Below are 25,564 nucleotides of genomic sequence, written 5' to 3'. Positions count from 1 at the left end.
GGAGGGGGCAGGGAGAGAACTAGAAGAAAAGCTGAATTATACTGTAACACTGAAAGTTATCACAGAATCAGCCTCTTACGTTTCACTAATTAACTTCATGTTTAATTTCATTGTCGCTGGTAACAACTTATTCAAAGATTAAAAATATAAACCAATAGGGAAGTTTTGTCTTTATTCCCATTTCCACCCAGTGAGCTTTGTGTGAAGTCACATTCTACAATAACCTAGGAGCCTTCCATTTCTGTGAGTTCATTAGACTCAAGAACAAAACTAAGAGACAAAACCACAGCATGACGACTCAGCATTCATGTGTCCCGCAGTCTGAACTTGTAATCTGATACATTCCCCCACTGGCTACCATCATTTGCCCAGCATGGAAGTGCTTCTTGTCCAACAAGGCAGCCAGACTGGGACCCATAGGCATAGAATCGTTCTGAAGCAATCAGCTGTTTCTCTCTGGGGTTCATGAAACTTTGGAGCCAAATGGTAGAAGACAGCTGTTCACAATTTAATGATAGCATCCTTTAGGAGTGTGATCAATGCCACTTAACTAGAGAGCAGCGTTCTAAAAATAGTTTACCTGGACCATAGGTCACCACAGCGTCCATCTCTTTGGGTGAAAATCAACCACTAAAACCTGTAATTTCTACCTGAGTTCTTGTCAAATCGTTGACCTTACTTGGAGTAATTTTACACTTCTCTGGAGTAGAATTCTTCACCAACCACACAACATATCAGTTGCGATAATGAGGTATAAATCCCCCAAATATGGCCTTTTATTTCTTTAATCTGGTGGCAAGGATTTAAATTAGGGACTAAATTCAGGTGTGTCTTAAAATCCCTGTAAGACACCAAAAGTCAGGAATCTATTAAAAATAGGTATCTTTCTGCAGCTCTATCACATTCAACACGGATTTCATTTTCTACACATTTGCAGCATCTCCCAGGGTGAGCGGAACAGAAATGTCAGTTTCATTTTTTCCATTTCTACCTAGCTAGGGATTGCATTTCCCAAATAATAGGCATCATGCATCTGATTTGGAAGGAGATACCTGCAGGAGTGACCTCCTGCAGTGCCTGGGTCACAACTGCTTTGGGAGCCAAATGCATGGGTATTTTGCTTAGTTACAAGTCATTTATTAGGCAATCCTCTTCCCAGCCCTTTAGAAAAAATATTGACCTAACCAATTGAACAACATGGGCGTTGGGATAGTGATGGGGAATAAGGGAATCCCTCTGACTTACCCTATCTTCTTCTGTTGTTACAGAGGGTGAAATGATCTTTTCCCCTATCCCTGCCCTGTTCCTGCTCTTTGTTATAGTTCAATATATTTTAAGTGAGGAAAATGGTAGTAAAAAATATCTGCTCTCCAGCACAACCTGAAGCAACACTAGAGCAACTAGGAATGAAACAATTTGTTCCCAAAGTGGAAACTTGATGACTAACAATTGCTTTCAAATGGGGGAAACAGTGTAACCGTGATGCTCAGGGTTTGTTTAGACTAGAAAAAGTGATGGAGTTTAGGTCAGTTCAAGAGGAAAGCTAATACAACCACTGCACCTGGGCTGCATCGGCTCTACAACTGTAATTGTCTTTTTACACCAAGATCACTAACAGGAGCTGCCGCCAACGCCATGTACAATCCTAGTGGATGTAAGGCACAGGTAGTTTTTGCCTCAGTGAAGCTTGTTGGAATCAAACCATCTGTCTGGAGTGGATGAAAATTCCTGGCTGGAGGGGGACACACTCCTACAACTCAAAACGAAAGGAGTTGATAGAAAAGATTCCAAGACTGACCCCAAAGAAGGGTGAGCAGCAAAAGGCAGAAGCAGGCAACTCATCTGGGGGAGCTGAGAGACCACGGTGAAGATGGTGCAAAGATCACTATGTGGGAATTAGCAAATGTGATTTTTTTTAAAAAAAATCTTTGGCCAGCCCTAGTCAAGGCATTTATTACAGTTCTCTCTCATGTGGATTTTATTATGTCTAATAAGGCTTGAGCTCTGATTGAAGCTTTTCCCACACGCAGAGCATGTGTAGGGTCTCTCTCCACTGTGTATTCTACGATGTGTGATAAGGTTTGAGTGCCAACTAAAGCTTTTCCCACACTCAGAACATGTGTAGGGCATCTCTCCTGTGTGGATTCTCTGGTGTGTGATAAGGGCAGAGCTCCGACTGAAGCTTTTCCTGCACTCAGAGCATGTGTAGGGTCTCTCTCCTGTGTGGATTCTCTGATGTGTGATCAGGGCAGAGCTCTGATTGAAGCTTTTCCTGCACGCAGAGCAGGTGTAGGGTCTCTCTCCTGTGTGGATTCTCTGATGTGAAATGAGGGCTGAACTATGAATGAAGCTTTTCCTGCACTCAGAGCAAGTGTAGGGCATCTCTCCAGTGTGGATTCTCTGATGTGTGATCAGAGCATAGCTCTGATAGAAGCTTTTCCCACACTCAGAGCATATGTAGGGCATCTGTCCGCTGTGGATTCGCTGATGTGAGATGAGGGCTGAACTATCAATGAAGTGCCTCCCACACTCAGAGCATCGATAAGGTTTCTCACCCGTGTGGATTCTCTGATGTGTGATAAGGTGTGAGCTCTGATTGAAGCTTTTCCCGCACTCAGAGCAGGCGTAGGGCATCTCTCCGCTGTGGATTCGCTGATGTGAGATGAGGGCTGAACCATCAATGAAGTGCTTCCCACACTCAGAGCATCCATAAGGTTTCTCACCTGTGTGGATTCTCTGATGTGTGATAAGGTGTGAGCTGTGTTTGAAGCCTTTCCCACAGACAGAGCATGTGTACGGCCTCTCTCCTGTGTGGATTCGCTGATGTGAGATGAGGGCTGAACCATCAATGAAGCGTTTCCCACACTCAGAGCATCTATAAGGTTTCTCACCCGTGTGGATTCTCTGATGTGTGGTAAGGTTTGAGCGCCGACTGAAGCTTTTCCCGCACTCAGAGCATGTGTAGGGTTTCTCCCCTGTGTGCATTCTACGATGTCTGATAAGGTTTGAGCTCTGACTAAAGCTTTTCCCACACTCAGAGCATGTGTAAGGCGTCTCTCCTGTGTGGATTCTCCTATGTCTGATATGTTCTGAGCTCCGATTAAAATTTTTCCCACACTCATGGCATGTGTAGCGTGTCTTTTTCATGTTGATTCTCTCGTGTTTAATAAGGTCTGAGTGGCTACTGAGGTTTTCCTCTGGCCTGTGCTGACTCTCACAAGTTTCTTCTTTTTCTGGGAGTGCACAACTTCCAGAATCATTTCCTTTGGATCTTCCTGATAACATTTCATGGGATTCTACTTGCTCAGTATCTTCCTGCTGGGGTTTCTCCTCATTCTCATTCACCATCCCAACACCTAATGGGAGACAGAGAGAATCCAGACATAGGTCACTCCCTGCGCCAGAGAGAAAGGAAATCTTAGAGACAGGAATGGAAAATGGAATTAACAAACCAAAGTATGTGCGGGAGAGATCAAACCTTTCCCCAGAGGAGAGAGGAAGGGATTAGTTCTGGGTCTGCATCTCACCATAAATCTCAGGGAAAGGAAGATTGGGGAGGGACCTGCTGCCAGTTGTCAGTCAGGGTACATGGGAAGCCATGAGTGACATCTGCCTCATGATTCCACATCTGCAGGGAACAATCCTCAACTTAGAGAGCTCACAAGGTCTTTGTAGGGCATCCTAAATGTTTCCTGTATTCACAGACAGTTTTTGAATTGGTTTCACCAGTTCCTCACCTTTGCATGCAGCTCTCGGGAGCACTTTTTTCTCACTGTCATGGAGATCTGGGACTCACGGGTTTTCCCCTTGTTCCAGCCATGAAATCACATCAGGTTTGGAAACTGGAAACCCTGCTCAAAGCAAAGAAAATAAGGAAGGTCCGTGGAATTTGTGGGATACCTGTCACAAAGAATATTCCATAGCTTTAACCGCAGCTCATTTTTAAGTAGTAACATCCCAAGGCCAGCTTCTTTGGCTCAAAGTGGCAGGAGAATTATTATTATAAATCATATTCATTATCTTCATGTCTAAGGGCCAATTAACAGTGGGTCCCTGTTGTGCTCGGCACAGTACAAACCCAGAATAGTAGATGGCCCATGCCATGAAGAATTTACAATCTAAATAGACAAGGCGGACACAGAACAGGGGAAGAGGTAGAACCCACCAGCCGAGTGAACTATGTGAAAGCAGAGTGACAGATCTGATGAACACAGGCATCCATCTTGAGACTACCGTATTTAATGTTACGACTAGGGCCAAAGTTTTCTGGAAATTGCCGCTATGACTGCATTTTTTCCCGAAGTTACTCTTCATTTCTGGAATCACCCTTCACATCCGGAATTGCTGAACAGAGGGTGGGTGTGGCATGCAGGATCACAACCCCCAGATTTCTGCCCAGAGACACCTGACTCATCCCCAGGGTGCAGAGCAGAGGTGATGTGTGGGCAGGGCACACAGGGTCATGACCCTCCCGCCCCAATTTCTGCCTAAAGACACCTGACTTTTCCACAGGGCGCAGGGCAGAGGCTGGGGGCTGGCTGAAGTTGAGACTTGCTGCCAATTTCTTCCCTCCTCATACAAGTCTGGGCTCAGCAAAACCACTGTGGAGCTTCCCCTGGGCAGGGAGGGCACTTGGTAGTCGGACGCTGGGCTCCCTCATCATGCTGCAGAGCAGACGGCACTCGCACCTGCTCTCAGCTGTGTCCACAGCACTTCTCCCCTGCACACATCTGGTTCATGCCCTGCCTCCCCAGCACACAGCTGACTCTAGGCTCTCTATGCCCAGTGTCTGGGCCCCCCTCCCCCACACAGCTGGCTGCTGTCCCCTCCCCCCAATGCACTTTCATGCTGTAAAGGATTAGATATTGCTCATGTTTGTCAATTACTCTGTTTTCATTGCCAGCAAACACTGGCTGTGTTATGACTGTTATGTGTATATATGAGCCAGCCCTTGAAAGCATGAACACTTCACAGACTATGATGCTGAGATGGGCCAGATGATACCAGGGAGGGCTCAGGGATGGGTTTCCTGTGCAATCTGGTGTGACTAAGGGGTGATGAATGCCAGATCTCAAGGCTGGTTATGCAGATCTCCCATCATTTGAAGCTTTGCCCAATGCAGAAGGGGGCAGTGACTGATTTTACCTCTTTCAGGAGACTGAAAAAGACAGACTTTTTTGGGAGAAATAGCTGAGTTTGAGCTGATTGAGGGGGCTTTTTGGGCTACAAACTGACTTGACCTGATAACCAAGAGGTAACCCTTTAAGAAAGGTTTTAATACACTTCGGAACCGATCAGGGATTCCCAAGAGAACTGATGAGGGGGCGATGGTAAATATGCATTTAGATGCTCTTCTTGTTTTATATGTTTTCCTCACAAGGCTTAACCTCTGGCCCACTGTCCTGGATCCATAGGATCTGTGCTATGCCCTGGATTTTAAAACAGTCCTTGGGACGTGCCCCTTGAGTGCGCTAGACCCCCAAGGGGTCCCACTCTTTCACAAGGATAAGCCATGCAGCTTCACCACCTGAGACTGAGCCTCTGGCTTCAAAACTCCTATTTCAACCTGTGAGCTCTGCCAGCAGGTCCAGCTGAACGACACTCCTCTTCAGAGACCGTTCCTCATTCATGCTTCAATGCACCTCAGCAAGTTTTTGCTCGCACACTGGGCAGAATTTTAAAACATAGCAGGGTTCATTAGTCAACTGAAACAAAGCATTGGAAAGTTGTTTGTCTTTGCTTCTCTATGTAGTCCAGACTGGCCAATGCCCTTAAAATCATAGAATATCAGGGGTGGAAGGAACTTCAGGAGGTCATCTAGTCCAAACCCCTGCACAAAGCAGGACCAATCCCCAATTTTTCCCCAGATCCCTAAATGGCCCCCTCAAGGATTGAACTCACAACCCTGGGTTTAACAGGCCAATGTTCAAACACACTGAGCTATCCCTCCCCACAAGGCCCTTGAGCCTTGCTGCGGTAGAAAACATTTTGTTTTCCTTTCACTGTGCCTGTCCATTTGTCTTCACTCCAGTACAACTCCCTGCATCTGCAAGCCCAGTTCTTCCTGCTCCCAAAAACACAACGAGTCCATGTATGCTTCATTCAGCCGAGCGGAGATCCTCCCATGGCCAGGTGACAATTATTCCCTTGTCTCTGTCGGGTATTCCATTGATGTAGGCTGATCCCAGACAGTCCTTAATGACCCATTCACATCACCCTATGACAGCTACATGACAAAACACCTCATATCTCCTGCTCTTTCTAATCAAAGCAATACCAATCACAGAGGGAAACTGAAGTGTGTATTCACATAATAGAAGTATCAGCAGAATTCCCACCTCTATCACACACACACTGCTCACAGCTCTTGGAGAGAAAGCAAAGCACAGGAACTGGACGTTAGTCCAGTGAACACAGTGGAGAACAAGCTGCAATCCTCAAACCCTGGTCAAAAGGAGAGGCATGTGGGTCCCTACCCATAGGGAGGGGCTGGCTAGAGGCCTGATACCTGAGAGGGCATTCCTTGAGCAGACCATGGAGGAAGGTCAAAGGCTTAGCTACCTCAGAACTGTTACATTGCAAAAGCACATTTTGGGGAATTAGGAAATCTAGTGACTCAAGTGTAATAAGAGGGAGAATTAAACTCCACCAGTTTGTGGAGAAGGTTGGGAATTAAACACTAAAATTCAGGAACAACAGCCTCTAATTCTTCCGGAAAAGGAGAATGTAAGAAACAAGAACTGGGCCACGCAACCTCAAAAGGGACAGGCTCAAAGATCCAAGGAGCCTGGAGGGAAGACAGCTTGTGGCTGGGGCAGTTGGGGAGAGGGGGGACAAGACTCTCACTCCTGTTGACCCCGACCTGATTTTATGATCTATGACCTAGTCTCATGTCTTGTGGGCAATTTTATACTCGCTAGAGGAATAAAATGTCTTTATCAGAGTATTGCTTATTAGCTTGGAACATGCATAGAGGAGCAAGGAGGTGAACATAAATAAATGGGTTATTAATCTTGCTACAGTTAAGGGCTTTATATTAGGTTGAGGCTTTGTGGGAGTAGTTATGCTGAAGTCTGGGATTTACCTGAATAAGCCTAAGGAGAGAAGCCCGGGTCAGATATTTTGCACCCTCATTTTGACAAACTAACGAGTAACCACAAACAGGCGCAATACGCCACAGTATTCTGAAAGAAGGAATTTTGGGTGGGCTTTAGGACATAATTATGATGCATTTTGTGCAAGTGTAGCCAGACAGACAGCCCCCCCCCCTCAGACCAGCATTGCTGGAAACACAGGAGGAAGCAGGAACAGGGCACTTAACATATATTCCAGCACAGCCTTTGAAGCTGTGAAAGCACAGGTGTGCTGCTACAATGTGCCTCTGGGAACAGATACAACGATTAAGCTCACAGCAGGCAGAGGCCCTGTGACAGACATGGCTGTTAGCCCCTACTAAATAGCGTGATGTACACACACCAACATCCTAGTTGGGAAAATATTTACCCTGATAAAAGAAATGTCCAGTAGTCGACACTTATTGTTTCTCTCCTTTGCAAGTGTAAACTACTCTTGCGAAAGCTGGCGTCACCCCGACAGACCAGCCTCAATTTGGCATAAGAAAGGAGAAAGAGAATAAAGGAGTACAGAGGTATAAGTAGGGGACCTACAGCACCATGATTTTTGAGTGCTTTCACTATCTATCTGCTGGTCAGATAAGTGACAGCCTCCCAAGGCTTCTGCAGCTAAGAGGGTCCCTACGCCTTGTCCCTTATTCGTCTTTCCGCGGAATTGAGTGACCGATCCTGGCTTGGCACCGCTGGAATCGAGAGATGCAAGGAGGGTAAGAAGCACCCACACCTGATCTCCTATCTTTAGTGTACACATATTTTGAAATAGAGCTCTATACTTTGTTTTCTTTCTTTGGGATTGTGGCTTCAGTTTTGTAACTTGTTTGTGTGTGTAACATCTCTACATTTAAATAAGTAGGCACTAGCAATTTTGTAACCACATGATTAGAATCTAGCTTAATAAATTTTTGGTAACCATTTATGCATAAGCCTGACTTGTTTTCTCTGGTTTACTGTAAAGCAGCCAACACAATTAAAGAACCTCAGCCGTTTTGGCTCTAAAGCCTGGCCATTAGGTGAGAGTACTAAGAGCCTAGCGTTGAGTTGTGCCGCCTCCACGGGGCAAACTCTTGGGGCACCTGTCAGTCAATCCTGGCTGCCCGCTGCGAAGGAGCTCTGAGCTCTAGCAGTTAAAGTCACGGGTGTGGAGAGGCTCTTAGTGCTGCCATTGGGGCACCTGTCAGTCAGTATTGACTGCCCGCTGCGAAGGAGCTCTGAGCTCTAGCAGTTAAAGTCACGGGTGGTTAGGACCTTGGGGCATCCGTCAGCCTAGCCCGGGCTGCCCGCCGCGAAGGGACAGTGCGTCCTAGCGGTTAAAGTCACGGATGGTATAAACGGGCATAGCTGGCACCTCACCAAACATCCTTGGCCGTCGGCTAACAGCAAGATACATCATGTATGGTGTCATGGGAAAAGTTATGATTTGCTTAATATGATTATCCTATTTGTGTGCATGGATCATGTTTGTATCTGAAGTTATGGACATTGACTATGTATCTGCATTTCAAATATGCCTACTCTGGGTAACACCCACAACTAGCCTTTCAGGTACAACAATGAAAAAGCCAGACAGTGCTGATGGCTCATCAACAAAGACAATGGACCGTGGAAGAGCTTAGCCTTCCTGTGAATGTTTCAGCCAGCATATGAGTCATGGTTACTATGACTCAGCAGGGCATGTGACCAGACCAAATGACACTGAACTCTATTTTGATACCTGTATTTTTCCACAAACTGGACTGGGAACTGAGTTTGGAACAAATGGTTCCTACCATATGGAAAAGCTACATAAGGTGGTGTGTGACATAGAATCATAGAACAACAGAGCTGGAAGGGACCTCTGGAGGCCATCTAGTCCAACCCCTGCCCAGAGCAGCACCAATCCCAACTAAATCATCCCAGCCAGGGCTTTGTCAAGCCTGACCTTAAAAACTTCTAAGGAAGGGGATTCCACCACCTCCCTAGTGAACGCATTCCAGTGTTTCACCACCCTCCTAGTGAAAAAGTTTTTCCTAATATCCAACCTAAATCTCCCCCACCACAACTTGAGACCATTACTCCTTGTCCTGTCATCTGCTATCACGGAGAATAGTCTAGATCCATCCTCTTTGGCTCCACCTTTCAAGTAGTTAAAAGCAGCTATCAAATCCCCCCCCATTCTTCTCTTCCGTAGACTAAACAATCCCAGTTCCCTCAGCCTCTCCTCAGAAGTCACGTGTTCCAGACCCCTAATCATTTTTGTTGCCCTTCGCTGGACTCTCTCCAATTTATCCACATCCTTCTTGTAGTGTGGGGCCCAAAACTGGACACAGTACTCCAGATGAGGCCTCACCAATGTCGAATAGAGGGGAACGATCACGTCCCTCGATCTGCTGGCAATGCCCCTACTTATACACCCCAAAATGCCACTGACCTCCTTGGCAACAAGGGCACGCTGTTGACTCATATCCAGCTTCTCATCCACTGTCAACCCTAGGTCCTTTTCCGCAGAACTGCTGCCGAGCCATTCAGTCCCTAGTCTGTAGAGGTGCATTGGATTCTTCCGTCCTAAGTGCAGAACTCTGCACTTGTCCTTGTTGAACCTCATCAGATTTCTTTTGGCCCAATCCTCTAATTTGTCTAGGGCCCTCTGTATCCTATCCCTACCCTCCAGCGTATCTAACACTCTCCCAGTTTAGTGTCATCCGCAAACTTGCTGAGGGTGAAATCCACACCATCCTCCAGATCATTAATGAAGGTATTGAACAAAACGGGCCCCAGGACCGACCCTTGGGGCACTCCGCTAGATACCGGCTGCCAACTAGACATGGAGCCATTGGTCACTACCCATTGAGCCCGACAATCTAGCCAACTTTCTACACACCTTGTAGTGCATCCAGGCAGCCCATACTTCTTTAACTTGCTGACAAGAATACTGTGGGAGACCATGTCAAAAGCTTTGCTAAAGTCGAGGAATAACACATCTACTGCTTTCCCTTCATCCACAGAACCAGTTATCTCATCATAGAAGGCAATTAGATTAGTCAGGCATGACTTGCCCTTGGTGAATCCATGCTGACTGTTCCTGATCGCTTTCCTCTCATCTAAGTGCTTCAGAATTGATTCCTTGAGGATATGCTCCATGATTTTTCCGGGGACTGAGGTGAGGCTGACTGGCCTGTAGTTCCCAGGATCCTCCTCCTTCCCTTTTTTAAAGATTGGCACTACATTAGCCTTTTTCCAGTCGTCCAGGACTTCCCCCGATCGGCATGAGTTTTCAAAGAAAATGGCCAATGGCTCTGCAATCACAGCTGCCAACTCCTTTAGCACTCTCAGATGCAACGCATCCGGCCCCATGGACTTGTGCACGTCCAGTTTTTCTAAATAGTCCCGAACCACTTCTTCCTTCACAGAGGGCTGGCCACCTCCTCCCCATGCTGGGCTGCCCAGTGCAGTAGTCTGGGAGCTGACCTTGTTCGTGAAGACAGAGGCAAAGAAAGCATTGAGTACATTAGCTTTTTCCACATCCTCTGTCACTAGGTTGCCTCCCTCATTCAGTAAGGGGCCCACACTTTCCTTGGCTTTCTTCTTATTGCCAACATACCTGAAGAAACCCTTCTTGTTACTCTTAACATCCCTCGCTAGCTGCAACTCTAGGTGTGATTTAGCCTTCCTGATTTCATTCCTACATGCCCGAGCAATATTTATATACTCATCCCTGGTCATTTGTCCAATCTTCCACTTCTTGTAAGCTTCTTTTTTGTGTTTAAAATCAGCAAGGATTTCACTGTTAAGCCAAGCTGGTCGCCTGCCATATTTACTATTCTTTCTACACATCAGGATGGTTTGTCCCTGTAACCTCAATAAGGATTCTTTAAAATACAGCCAGCTCTCCTGGACTCCTTTCCCCCTCATATTATTCTCCCAGGGGATCTTGCCCATCAGTTCCCTGAGGGAGTCAAAGTCTGCTTTTTTGAAGTCCAGGGTCCATATTCTGCTGCTTTCCTTTCTTCCTTGTGTCAGGATCCCGAACTCGACCATCTCATGGTCACTGCCTCCCAGGTTCCCATCCATTTTTGCTTCCCTACTAATTCTTCCCGGTTTGTGAGCAGCAGGTCAAGAAGAGCTCTGCCCGTAGTTGATTCCTTCAGCACTTGCACGAGGAAATTGTCCCCTACACTTTCCAAAAACTTCCTGGATTGTCTGTGCACCTCTGTATTGCTCTCCCAGCAGATATCATGATGATTGAAGTTGCCCATGAGAACCAGGGCATGCGATCTAGTAGCTTCTGCGAGTTGCTGGAAGAAAGCCTCGTCCGCCTCATCCCCCTGGTCTTGGCCTCATTCCCCACACAAGAGAATTCCTGGAAACATCTGAGGAACAAAGACTGAACTGGGGGAAGTACTGGTGTCAGGGTAAAGGGATTTTTAACTTGTGTATGGAAACTTGGTGGACTGCTTGTATGATCAGTCAGTGTGAGAAATTGCTAATTCAAATTCTATCCATCTAGTATGTTAGACTTAGTTTGAGTTTTTGGTTATTTGCTAAGTAATCTGTGTTAGGCAAGAGTTAGAAATTTTGTTAGCATCTGAGTCAGAAACAGAAACATCAGAGGTCCAATGACACTAACAGCTGTAAGTACCTGATAGTCTGCATGGTCAAATGTCCGCCCAGTAACTCGGCTCTTAGAACAGAACAAACCCTGCAAACAGCCCTAGGATATCTGTGAACACTCATGCCCCACCCCTTCGCCTTACGGGTAGTCATAGATAATTGATGTAATTAAAATCGTGTCTATGCATATGTTCTGCTCATGTCAGTATCACGTTAAATGTTCTCTCTCTCTCTGAAACAATGTTTGTCTCTGTACGTATAAGATATATGCAAATGGCGCGATGAGGAAAGATACATAATTGGTCACTGTGACACTGCACTTTTGAAGCTGTTTATCAGCCTTCCCGGGACTGTGAATAAATGTGCCTGCTTGATTCTTGGGGAAAAGAATCTCCTTGCTTCCCAGTTTGGTGCAGCAAGCAGGGTGTGATCAGGAATCCTTGGAGAGTTTCTCACAACCAGGGATACCACCTCTAGTGCACACCTCGGTTTGGCGCTCCCCAAGACACCCTTTGCACCCCTTTTTAATACGAACCATATATAGGATGCACAGATGAGAGGACTGAATGGGATTGTGTTTGTGGCCAAGGTTTTCGGTATTGCAGCCTTCGTCTACAGCAAACCAAGTATTCAGCACCAGAGTGTGCTTCAGTAGCGTTGAGTACAAGGGAGTGCTCGGTCAGTTCCCCTGAAGTGCCGATTGAGTGGGTTTCAGGAAGCGGGGTAACAATGTCATATGACTTGCCCCAGGGTGTATCGATACCCTCTACGAAAGGGAGAATCGTTGATTTTATAGGAGGAAAACATGGGACGGTTCAAAAGACTATGGCAAAGGATGGATGGAATGAGGGTATGAGTGTGAAGGATAGCATGTTGTGGTGGTCTGGTCAGACAAAAGGAAAGTTAGAGAAAGGAATTGTGATACTGTACCGTGAATATGAAAAGAAGTTACGGGAATTGGAAACACTCCAAAAGACTCTTACATCAGAGGTGAACCAAAAGACAGGTTTAAACCACAAATTAAGTGAGCTTCAAGCAGAAAACAATACTCTAAAAGCAAAAATAAAAGAAAGCAGCTCCTCCGCATGTCGTATTGCTGGTAGCATACAACAGAAGGGTAATCTTACTGACTGGTTCAGGCAGCAATACGGATAAAGACCAAAATGAAATCAATTGGAAACACCTTGAAAAACAAATCCAGGATTGGAACCCAGCACTCACGATGAAAATCTGGGATAATTGGTCTCCTCCTGCTCCTCCTCCTCCTCTTTAACCCAGACTTAAGTGCCAGCGCTCCCCTGGCTCCCCCCAAGTAACCATTCGGTGGTCAGGGCCAGCAGACAATAGAGTGGCTCATAATACTTATAAGTACACTCCTCTCAACACAGAGGAAATGAGGGACTTACTGAACAATCTCTGGTTTCAAAGTGGTAGCTGTGTTAGTCTGTAACAGCAAAAAGAATGAGGAGTCCTTGTGGGACCTTAGAGACTAACAAATTGATTTGGGCATAAGCTTTCGTGGGCTAAAACCCACTTCATCAGATGCATGGAATAGAAAACACAGTAGGAAGATATATATATCTTCTGAGGCCCAGCAGTTTGGCAGTTTGATGGGCTGGATGGCCTCTCACTGAAGGCTGCCAAAAGCCCAGCACATGGAGTAGATACAGGGTGGCTTGGGGAGCAGGAAGCGTGGCAGCATCCCAGAGAGCACACCGAGAAGGGAAATGGAGAGGGGACGAGGGAGCACTGAAGTGAACTCAGCACACATCCTGAAGGCCATTGGCAGAAAGTTGTCCCCTCCCAGGCCTATGGGGGTTAGACAGTGACACAGAGATCCCTTGGCAAAGGGTCACTTGGTCTTTGCCAGCAGCTCTCACCTGAGAACTGACAAACCCATCACACCAAACATCTCTTGGAGGATGATCATGTGGGGCGTCTACAGAAGCTCAAAACAGGTCATGACTCAATGACTGAGAGATCAACGAATGGGGTGCATGTAAGGAACAAAGCATTTATATTGAAAATCTACTATATGGACTTGGAATGGAAAATAAATCATGGAGAGGTAACAGGCCCTGGGATTGGCCCATCCACCCAAGAAGAGAGCTGTCACTCCTCACTAGTCAGCTGGAAGGTAATGCAAGGCTCAAGTGAGCAGCCTTGCTCCCTCCCAAATGATCAATGGAAAACAATCAGGGCACCACCAAACAACTGAAATTGGGGTGGGGGGTTAAAGAGAAGGGGCTAGAGCTTAGAGTTTCTCTGCCACACAATAAGGGGTGGAAGCGAGGGAAGACTGGTTGCGGATAGTTGGAGGGGTGAGGAGGTTTGGGGTATGGTGGGGGGCAGAAGCGGCTGGGACTGGGTAACCTGTAGCTGGCAGTCTCCCTAAGGGACACTTGCTCCTCCTGGGCCCCTTCCACACCCTCTTGTGAGTAGAGAATGACCACACTGTCCCTACCTCCAGAGGCAGCCGGGTCTCAGGACTCTCCCAAGTTGCACCCACTAACTCTCTTCCCATTTGGGGTATAGCTCAGGGCAACAATTTCCCACCAAGATGAACCCGGCTGGCTGTTCTGGTGCCATAGGGGCCTCTGGTGGGTGACAGGCAGAACCGCAGCACTTCTCAGGCAGAATGTATTTTCTTCATGCCAAAAAAAAAAAATAAAAAATTCTGCACTGGACGTGAATTCTGTGCGTACGCAGTGGCACAGATTCCCATATGAGTAACTCACACCCTGCACAAACATAACCTGCTCACTCCCATCTCTTCTCCCTGCATCTCTGAGTCTCAGAGCTGCTACTGCTTCTGCTGCCGCCATTAATGCACACAGGCTTTCACTCCCATTAGTGCTGGAGAAACCCAATCCAGTTACAGGACTGAACCCTTATTTTCCCATCATATGGGACAGTCTCAGCTGAGGCGGAGATGGGGGGCGGGGAGAGATACAAAGGGAAAAGAGTTGTTGTAGCCACGTTGGTTCCCTGGATATCAAAAAGGTATTTTTAATTGGTTCTAAATGAAATTCCCTCACCCACCTTGCCTCTCCATGAGATCTGAAAGTAGCAGAAGGAAACAAACAGGAAGACAGAGCTCCAGAGTCTAAACCAAACATTTTCAAGCCCCTGGAAGAAACTACATTTCCCTTCTGCTCCAGGTATGCTTGTGTCCTATATGAGGGACCACCCCACTCCTCTCACAGAAGCAAGGGGAGACTGCAGCCAGCCCCAGATGGTTCTTTCCCATCCTGGGATGTGTGTTGTGAGGAAGTTTGTGTATGGTGAATGCATGGGCTGGGTCCCCAGACAACTAGAGCCATCTGCAAACTGGAAAGACAGCACAGCATGGGGGCTGTGGTGGCACCTCTAGAGCTGGGCCTCTGCCCCCTCTAGGTCCCATGGCAGGTGGCTCTGGCAGCATCAAGTGGGTCCATCACTGCAGGGGAAGGTTGGGATAGTGTTTGAGAGTGGGGTGAGGATTGTGGGGGCATGGGGCAGTCCATGCCCAGGAATGGGGGATTGAATTCACCTCCCCACCCCCTGTAGAGCCCAGCAACTAGGAATTTATCCAGTGAAGTGAATTTCACAATGGGTGACTTTGAGCCAGCTACTAAAAGATCCTTGTGCCTTAGGTTCCATACTGGCCAAAGGAGATTACTAGTACTCCCCTCCCCAGACTCCTGGGGGCAGGCAGAGATAATTAGTGGGTTTTGGGAATTAGAAGATGTAAATTCACTAAGAACAATATTTTTTTATTATTAAATCCCCAGACACCCACCAGTCCCCATCCTTCCTCTGATGAGCTATAAATATGTAAGGGACTCAGCTCCTGATCCTGCAGTGAGTTTCCGCCCCTCCCCCCACTCTCTAGCAGCACTTTTAAGAACAGGCCACGGAAACATGTAAATACCTTGAACCAAATTCCAGAAGCTGCTGAGCATGGACAAGTTAAAATGAAACCAAGGTTCTGCCTCTCCAAGGACCTGGCCCCTAGCGCAAAATAATATTCTGAAACCGAAACTGCCACTTCATAACTGATAGCATCTTATTTATCTACTGATTTATGGGAATTACCAATAAAAGAAACAACACAGTGAAGTTGAAATCCTGAAAGATCTCATGTCTTTACAAAGCAGTATAATCTAATCTGGAACTTTATACACTAAAATGCCTTATTCCTTACCCTATCGCGATTGCCTGGTGTCACTACAGGAGGAATTACGGTTGAGTGCCTTAGCTGTGAATTTCCATCCCCTACTATATTGCAATTGCTGTTAAGTGAGTTTGGCAAAATTCATTTTCTCTATTTCTTTTATTTTATTATTTCAATTGATATCGATATTTATATTTAAGCCCTTTTTTCAGTGTTTACAATTTCAATGTTCAGAGTGGTGGGAAGTTATGAGGGTTGTCAGGCAACAATTATGTAATTACAGTAAATGCTGAGATTCCAAAGCCAATCTTTATAACTGTTCAAACACAAATTGTCAATGTAACATGCAAAATATACAGCGTAAATAATCTTAAATCAAACTCAACTTTCTCCAGAAGTATTTCTGTATTTTACCTATATAAATATTTGTTTGTCTGTGTGTGTACAGTGAAGTCAACATTTACTGCAATTTATTAATAAAAATCCAATCCTTTCAAGCATAATTTTAAGTAACAAAGTACTTTAATTCTTTCACTTCCTAGACTGTAATGCTTGCTTTGAGGATAATTACACCCTCCCTGTGATGTATTTGACTCTCAGTACCATAACCCCATCATGATGTAGCTCCTGTCTGGGAGTTCTGCTGAGGCCACTGGCATTCTGATCAGAAGGTGACACTCTGACACATGAGGGAGGGTGAAGGATGACACAACATGGAGGCCAGCAGGGTTGACAATGGCCCTGCAGAGTGTGGGAAGCAAACTCCCTCTCAGCCTCTCCTCTCTCCCATCTCCCAGAGTCAGTAATGCTGATAAATCGTTCCATGAAACCTAAAGAGCCCCAGTATGTGAGACAGTGATTAACACAGGTGCCTTAGGGGCTGCAGCACCAACCCCGTCTGGACAAGGGGGACAAAGAACTGCAGTAGAAACGGGTTAGGCTGGGAGAGGGCACAGCTGATGTGGGACTGGGAGCTGAATCGACCAGGAGGCCAGAACTCATTGGGAGCTGGGACAAGAAGTCAACATGACTGGGTAAAGGCACTTCTGTGTATTTCCCCCTGTTTACAATCCTTCAATTTATTTAATTTAGAAACGTTTCATTCACAATTAAACACATTGGAGCTAAGCTACATTGATGCATTTCCACTTGCATGGTACCATTTTAATTCGGTGCTTAATCAGATGCTTCTGCATCACAAAGCAATCAATAATTGGTGTGCTTTCATTAGTTAACTTGACTGTGTGCTGTGCGTCGCTTTAAAAAAAAAAAGATGATGTGAGCAAGTGTCAAAATTTCAGGCATTAAGAAATGGAAATTAGGTGTCAGTTCATCTCTAATGCATTTATCTCAATTTTAATTTCAGTTTTGAATCTTGAAACCATGTTGTTTAAACAGCATTAGGGTCTATTTGTATAATTGTTTGCAAGATTCGATATTGTGAACCAGAAGTCTTAACCTTTTATTTTGAGATCAGTAAATGCAATCCAGCGCACCACTCCTGAAAGACTACAGCCCCTAGCCGGTGACATGCTCCCTAGAGAGCGAACACCTGACGAGCCCTTTCACCCTAAAAGCCCTTTTGGCTCTTTGACATTGCTTCATCCACCCCACCAGAAAATGCTATAGGTAGCCAGGTAATTACAGCATACCTTAGCTGGTCAAACTATACCTAGTGATGTGCCAAAATTCATATGGTTCTGTTTGGTTTATCTTTCATTCAGCTTTGCAATTATTAGATCCTATTTAAAAATTGTAACTGAAATAACAAAAGCAAGTTAACAAGATAGTGGCATCGGGCACAGGTTGGGGTAAAACAATAAAGGGAAAGAACTGACTATGTAAAACAGGATCACCACAAACTATCAGAGCCCCAGAACCCCATCCAACTGAATCCACCTCAGCCAGGAATATCAAGCTGGGCCCCTGAAAGATCGCCCATCCCACCTGGCAGTGAATGCTGCATGTTCCAGGTGGAGCTATGGTGTGTGCATCTGCTCTATTGATGTGCTGCTTTGATACGGAATATACCGTGGCCACAGGGAGCAGAGGCATGGACTCCTACAAACAAAATCCCAGATAGCCCTCCAACATCCCATCCCCTCCGCCACCTCCACACTGTCTGCCATCCCCTCCCCCATCTCCACATGGCCATTCTCAGCCTATTGCTAACACTTCCTTCCAGCCTTCAGCACTATAATAAATAAAACATGGTGTTACAAAAGTTAGATCATGCCAGAGAAACCCGATCTCGTTCTGTGAGAAGGTAACTAATTTTTTGGACAAAGGAAATGCAGTAGCATCTGGATGACAGTAAGGCATTTGATACAGTTCCACATGAGAAACTATTCATTACATTGGAGAAGATGGGGATATGAGAAATGAAAGGTCGGTAAGGAATTGGTTACAGGGGAGACTACAACGGGGGTCATACTGAACGGTGAGTTGTCAGGCTGGAGGGAGGTTACTAGTGGAATTCCTCAGAGATTAGTCTTGGGATCAATCTTATTCAACATTCTTATTAGTGACCTTGGCACAAAAAGTGGAAGTGTGACACAAAGCTGGGAGGGATTGCCAATATGGAGGAGGACAGGCATATCATACAAGAAGATCTACATGACCTTGAAATCTGCAGTAATTGAAATGGGATAAAAATTAACAGAGCAAAGTTATATACTTAGGGATTAATGACAAGAATTTTTGCAATAAGCTGGGGACTTATCAGTTGGAAGTGACAGAGGAGGAGAAAGACCTGGGTGTATTGGTTGATAATAGAATAATTATGAGCTGCCAATGTGCTGCAGCCATGATATGGGTTAATGCAGTCCTAGGATGCATCAGGCAAGGTATTTCCAGTAGACACAGGGAAGGGTTAGTATTATTATACAAAAAGAAAAGGAGGACTTGTGGCACCTTAGAGACAAACACATTTATTTGAGCATAAGCTTTCGTGAGCTACAGCTCACTTCATCGGATCCGATGAAGTGAGCTGTAGCTCACGAAAGCTTATGCTCAAATAAATGTGTTTGTCTCTAAGGTGCCACAAGTCCTCCTTTTCTTTTGCGGATACAGACTAACACGGCTGCTACTCTGAAACCTATTGTTATACAAGGCACTGTTGAGACCTCATCTGAAATACTGAGGGCCATTCTGGCCTCCCATGTTTAAGAAGGATGAATTCAAAGTGGAACAGGTGCAGAGAAGGGCTACTAGGATAATCCGAGGAATGGAAAATCTACCTTATGAGAGGAGACTCAAAGAGCTTGGCTTGTTTAGCCAAACCAAAAGAAGGCTGAGGGGAGACAGGATTCCTCTCTATAAATACATCAGAAGGATAAATACCAGGGACAGAGAGGAGTTACTTAGGTTAAGCACCAATTTTGGCACTGGAACAAATGGATATTGGCCATCAATAAATTCTGGCTTGAAAATAGGTGAAAGTTTCTAACCATCAGAGTGAAGTTTCGGAACAGCCTCCCAAGAGAAGCAGTGGGGGCAAAAAACCTAACTGGCTTCAAGACTGAGCTCGATACATTTCTGGAGGGATTGGTATGATGGGACTGCCTACAATGGCATGTAGTTGATCTGCAACTGCTAGCAGCAAATATCTCCAAAGGCCGGTGATGGGACACTAGATGGGCAGGGCTCTGAGTTACTACAGAGAATTCTTTCCTAGTTGTCTGGCTGCTGGGTCTTGCCCACATGCTCAGTGTCTAATGGATTGCCATATTTGGGATGGGAAGGAATTTTGCCCACAGACAGATTGGCAGAGACCTTGGGGTTTTGGTTTTTTGGCCTTCCTCTGCAGCATGGGGCACGGCATGGATCATTTGCAGGTTTAAACTAGTGTAAATGGTGGATTTTTTTTGGTAACTTGAAGTCTTTAAATAAACATTTGAGGACTTCATTAACTCAGCCAAAGGTTAGGAATCTATTCTAGGAGTGGGTGAGTGAGGTTCTGTGGCCTGCGACGTGCAGGAGGTCAGACTGGATGATCATGATGGTCTCTTCTGGCCTTAAAGTCTGTGAGTCTATAAACTGTGCTTTGCGTTGCACAGACACAGATGGAGATCAGCACCCCCATTGTGCTGGGCACTGCATAGACAGAGAGGGACAGTTCTTGCCCCAAAGAGATCACAATCCAAGTAGACAATGGGTAGGAGGAAAACGGAGAGGGGCTGTGAGTTCCGCAAGGTCAGTGACAGAGCCAGTATCTGCTGAGCCCCGTCACCCTCAGCTTGGAAAGGTCCCCAGATAACACTGTATTAGGCTGCAGGAAGAGGTGGTTTGTCCATGGATGCACAGGCTGTCTTGGCATGGCAGCTAGGCTGCAGTCCCTGCACACAGCTGGGGGTGTGTGTCCTGGGTCAGGAGAAGTCAGTGTCCAGTCCTGTGGGGCTGTGCTCCTGGCTCATATCTCCAGCACTCACTGCTGCCCAGGGTGGATAAAAATTGTTTTGATTTAAATCAGATTTTTTTGTAAAATGTTTTTGAGGTATAAACTTATCTAAAGATAGTTTTAATTAAGATACGTTGTAGCTCAAAGGTCTCTCATCATGGAATAGGGATTATAAATTCTAATTCTATATTATGAGACAATATATTCACATAATGTTTAAGAAAAGTTTTGTAACTGAGTTCCAATAGTTCATGGATTAGGAACGCAATCTTATGGGGTTCCAGGGGCTTCTGTATATATTATTTAGGTTAATCTACCTACCCAATGGGACTCAGTGCTCAGTCTAGATGATACCATCAGAGATGCTTAGTTTTGCAGTTCTCAAACCGTGGATGTGTGTCTCCAGAAGTAACATGCTTCTTAACAGCAAAAATGTTTTTAAATAAATATATAGAGAGAGGTGAGAAATACCAGACCTCAACTCTCTTGTCCCCCTGCAAATTTGTGTATACACAGAGTCAATCCATTACCACTCGCTAAAAGTGCAAAGTTTCAAAAAGTTCAGTGAACAGAAGATTGTTGGGGACGGAATAGATCCGGACAAGGAGAAGAAGTCTGCAGATAAATGTGAGAAGAAAGGGACATATGCTTCTTCTGTTAAAATATTATATGTTTGCTCTTGAAGAAAAAACATCCAGAATACTTAATGTTATTTTAGTTAAATAAAACAATTTAAATGTCTGTCTGGTGAGGATCTCCACCTAATACAGCATGGCAAGAAAATCCTCCAAATATTAATTAACCTGTTGGAGATAGTTCACCTCCCAATGAGTTCGTAAATATCTAGTTCAGTTACCTTTGGTAAATGAAATAACCAATCATTCATTTTCTGATATAGCTGTAAAACTAATCTGAAAAGTTTTCAAAATAAATCACGGTTTAAAAATGTATAGTGTGTACCTTCTAAAAATGAAACCTACATCTATCTCAGAGTTATGAAGAATATGTATTAAGATTATAACAACCAACAAGAACTTTTATGTAGAGAACCACGATTAAATCACTAGTCAGGAAGACTCTATTTAAATCAAATCCACCCTGCGGCTGCCCCTCCATTACCAGCTGCACTGTTCAGCCAGCCCCAGGCCTCAGTAAGGTCACTGTCCCCCACCTGCCCTCGAAAGCCTTCGAACTGGGACATGGTGCACCAGTGCCAATCAGAGTGCACTAGTGTAAATTCTGCCTATACTAAGGGTTTGCACCAGTGCCTAAAACACCAGCGTAGCAGAGACCTTCAGTACCTGAAACAGCAGTATGATGGCACTAGAACTGGGATCTATTTCTAGCTCCGTTACAGACAGCCTGGGTGATCTTGGACATGTAAATTTTTCTCCTCCCAACTTTAGTCTATTTACGCAGCTGCCCACTCACTGGAGAGAGAGGAGACCCCAGAGCTGCTCACCACTAAAATCTGTGTGGGTATCACCAGAGCTAAGGTAGTTCAACTCTGGAATAGTCTTACAAGGCTGACTTCTCTTTCCCTGGAAGTTTTGAAGAACAGGTAGGACAAATCTTTGTCAGAGATAATCTGCACATATTTGGTCCTACCTCAGCAAAGAGAGCTGGACTTCATAACATCTTGAGGTCCTTTCCAGACTGACATTTCTATGATGCTATTCAATATATACATATAAAAACACAACATACAGAAAGATGCCCACCACAACATAACGTCAGGCAACTCAGGAAACAAAAACAACAACAACAAAAAACCTACACTCCAGAGCATAAAATGACAATACAAAGGAAAAGAAAGCAACACAATGCAAACTAACACACCCTAAAGTACACAATGAAAAAGAGCTCAAAACAAACCAACACAACACAGGCACCAAAGAAGCTGAGGTAAAACAATGCACCATAAAACTGTGCAACTTGACATGGTGCATCACAGTTCCAACAGCTCAGAATAGAACATGACACAGCATGTCATAAATATAAAGGGAAGGCTAAATACCTTTAAAATCCCTCCTGGCTAGAGGAAAAACCCTTTCACCTGTAAAGGGTTAAGAAGCTAGGATAATCTCGCTGGCACCTGACCAAAATGACCAATGAGGAGACAAGATACTTTCAAAAGCTGGGGGGAGGGAGAAACAAAGCCTCTCTGTCTGTTTAATGCTTTTGCCGGGAACAGAAAGGAATGGAGTCTTAGAACTTAGTAAGTAATCTAGCTAGAGATGCGTTAGATTCTGTTTGTTTAAACGGCTGAGAAAATAAGCTGTGCTGAATGGAATGGATATTCCTGTCTGTGGGTCTTTTTGTAACTTAAGGTTTTGCCTAGAGGGATTCTCTATGTTTTGAATCTAATTACCCTGTAAGGTATCTACCATCCTGATTTATAGAGGTGATTCTTTTACTTCTATTAAAATTCTTCTTTTAAGAACCTGATTGCTTTTTCATTGTTCTTAAGATCCAAGGGTTTGGGTCTGTGTTCACCTATGCAAATGGGTGAGGATTTTTATCAAGCCTTCCCCAGGAAAGGGGGTGTAGGGTTTGGGGAGGATTTTTGGGGGGGAAGGACGTTTCCAAGCGGGCTCTTTCCCGGTTATATATCTGTTAGACGCTTGGTGGTGGCAGCAATAAAGTCCAAGGGAAAAAGGAAAATAGTTTGTACCTTTGGAAAGTTTTAATCTAAGCTGGTAAAAATAAGCTTAGGAGATTTTCATGCAGGTCCCCCCATCTGTACCCTAGAGTTCAGAGTTGGGAAGGAATCTTGACACAGCACAAAAGAGAATTATTTCAATGTAGGCATGGAAGGGATCTTGAGAAGTCATCTACTCAAGCCTCCTGTGATGAGGCTAGTTGCAAGTTGCAGTGGGGGAGGTTTAGATTGGATATTAGGAAAAACTTTTTCACTAAGAGGGTGGTGAAACACTGGAATGCGTTACCTAGGGAGGTGGTAGAATCTCCTTCCTTAGAGGTTTTTAAGGTCAGGCTTGACAAAGCCCTGGCTGGGATGATTTAACTGGGAATTGGTCCTGCTTTGAGCAGGGGGTTGGACTAGATGACCTTCTGGGGTCCCTTCCAACCCTGATATTCTATGATTCTATGAGGCAGGTCTAAGTATCTCTAACCTGGTCTTAAAAACCTCCAATGAAGGAAATGCCACAGCCTCTCTTTGAAGCCAATGCAATGTGAATACAGGCCACAACACCACTGTACACACATAAGCTGGGCTTGGGGTTAAGGGGAGAGGCAAGGATTCAAATAATCTGGGTTCAGATCCCAGTTTTGCCCCAAATTCTCCATGCAAACTTGAGCAAATTACTTCAGCTCTCTGAGTTTCAGCTTCCCCATATGTAAAATGGAGAGTAGCCTCCCATTATTTGCCTGTTTAGCTTTTGAGCTTTTCATGGCAAGGACTGTCACTGGGGCATATCTACACTGCAGTTAGACACCAGCAGCTGGCTCGTGCCTGCTGGCTTGGGCTTACACAGCTCAGGCTATGGGGGCTGTTTAATTGTGGTGTAGATGTTCCGGCTTGGGAGCTAGCCCAAGGTCTGGCACACTCCAACCTCACAGGGTCCTACAGCCTGGCTCCAGCCCTAGCTCAGACATCTACACAGCAGTTAAACAGCCCCTTCACCTGAGCCCTGTGACCCTGAGTCAGCTGGCATGGGCCAGCTGTGGGCTTTTAATGGCAATGTAGACATACCCTCGGTGTCTGTTCAGCAACAGTCACAATGGGGACCCCGATCTTGGTCACTGTCTGTGCAGAACCCTGCAGAACAAGGGGCCTGACCTCAAACAGGGGTTACAGGCATTACAGGATCCATGATTTTCTTTGGGGTCCCTGCAGCACCAGCCAAAATGTGGGGCCAGGATCTCTGTCAGGGTCCGTGCAGTGCCTGGTACAGCGGTGGGGGGTGATCTTCATCAGGTTAAGTGCAATGCCAGGCCCAACTGGGACACGGATCTCAGTTGGGGTCTCTAAAGTACCCAGCACAATGGTGGCCGCAGTCATGCACTGCCTGGCACAAGAGGGCTGGATCTCAGTTTTACCTGAAACAGTAGGGTCTGATCTCACTTGGGGGCTCTTCAGTGCCTGGCAGAACAGGGCCCAGATCTCAGTTGGGATCTCTGCACCACCTGGCAGAATAGGGCCACGCTCAGTAGGAGAGGAGCCCTGATCTCAGTCAGACACCTGGAGAGAAAAGTGGGAAGATTTTCGAGAATTTGATATCAGTGTTTCAGAACGGAGGAGAAAATGGGGCACAAATGAAATATTTGCCACTATAAGAGAGAAGCACCAACATCTGGGGAGATTTTATGCCTCTATTCAACAGTTCAAGAGAAAGGAGGGGAAATTTGAGGGGATTATACAGCGCTATTAAAACAACAACAGAGTGGGATGGATTCTTCTTGCCCCACACTCACATGGCCGGCAGGGAGCCCTGGGTGATGTGGCTTTCACAGGGGAAAGGAGTGGGGCTGGAGTCAGAAGGTCACTGGCTGTGGGGTCTGGGAATGTGACTAGCCGGCGGTGTCTTGGGGAGGCTGCTGGGTTGGGCAGGGTGGGGGCAGGGAAGTAGTAGGGGCTGGGAAACCTGGGACTGGGCCGTCTCCATCTGGGGCACTTCCCACAGAATGTCAGGGTTGGAAGGGACCTCAGGAGGTTCCCCCCTAAACCGGGACAAGTCACTGCAGGTAAAATGGGGGGACACCCCCCCCAAGGCGGAGATTTGAACTGGCCACGGGCGAAGTGGGGAGGAAACGGGGTCCGGGGGGGGCAGAGCCCGTCTCAGGGAGGTGGGGGAAGGGGGGGGTCACCCGGGCTGCTGCTCGTCGCTGCCGGGAGCGAAAGGGGGCAGGGCGGGAGCGGGGGGGGGGCGGTAAATCCGAGGGGATCTCAGCCCCCCCCTTTCCCTCCCCGCCCCTCGGGGGGCCCCGGCTCTTCCCCCCCCCCGGCCATGTCCGGGCTGCGCCGACATTTTCCCTCCGCCCCTTTCCCCAGGTCCCCCCCCGCCCGGCCGCCCCCGCCCGCAGGGACCCCGGGGGGGCTGGTCCCCCCGCCGGACAGTGGGGCAGAGTCACCGCCCGGCCCCTGGGCTCGCTCCGGTACCTGGAGGCTGCAGCTCCGCGGGGGGGCGGGCGGAGCCCGGGGCGGCCCCAGGGCGGCTCCGGCGGGATGGATGAAGGTCTCCCCGGCACAGACCCTTCGGCGCAGCCCGGCCCCGCAGCCTCGGAGCGCAGCAGCTGGCCCGGCCCGGCCCCCGAACCAGGGGCTCT

General features: G+C 46.4%; 1 protein-coding gene across 3 annotated transcripts; it reads right to left on the bottom strand.

The window, feature by feature from the left end:
- Positions 1-75: 75 nt before the first annotated feature.
- Positions 76-25,554, bottom strand: LOC311514001 (uncharacterized protein). 3 transcript variants are annotated; one of them, XM_084616255.1, is made up of 4 exons: positions 25,398-25,554; positions 24,338-24,479; positions 3,738-3,851; positions 76-3,356 (listed from the first exon to the last, which is right to left on the bottom strand). In XM_084616255.1, the coding sequence occupies exon 4, from the start codon at positions 3,346-3,348 to the stop codon at positions 1,939-1,941; it is 1,410 nt and encodes a 469-aa protein (XP_084472381.1). In that variant the 5' UTR covers positions 3,349-3,356; positions 3,738-3,851; positions 24,338-24,479; positions 25,398-25,554; the 3' UTR covers positions 76-1,938. The 3 variants fall into 3 exon arrangements, with proteins under 3 accessions (XP_084472381.1, XP_084472382.1, XP_084472383.1); XM_084616256.1 differs by lacking the exon at positions 24,338-24,479; XM_084616257.1 differs by lacking the exons at positions 3,738-3,851; positions 24,338-24,479; positions 25,398-25,554 and adding an exon at positions 3,528-3,604.
- Positions 25,555-25,564: the final 10 nt, after the last annotated feature.

The sequence above is a fragment of the Lepidochelys olivacea genome, assembly GCF_965140295.1.
Source record: "Lepidochelys olivacea isolate rLepOli2 genome assembly, chromosome: 28".
Classification (NCBI taxonomy): Eukaryota; Metazoa; Chordata; order Testudines; family Cheloniidae; genus Lepidochelys; species Lepidochelys olivacea.
Note: the sequence above shows the minus strand (reverse complement) of the source record. Positions and strands in the feature narration are given on the sequence as shown.

Excerpts from the sequence above, each read along its gene's own strand:
- LOC311514001 (XM_084616255.1), bottom strand. The coding sequence starts at position 3,348 with ATGGTGAATGAGAATGAGGAGAAACCCCAGCAGGAAGATACTGAGCAA.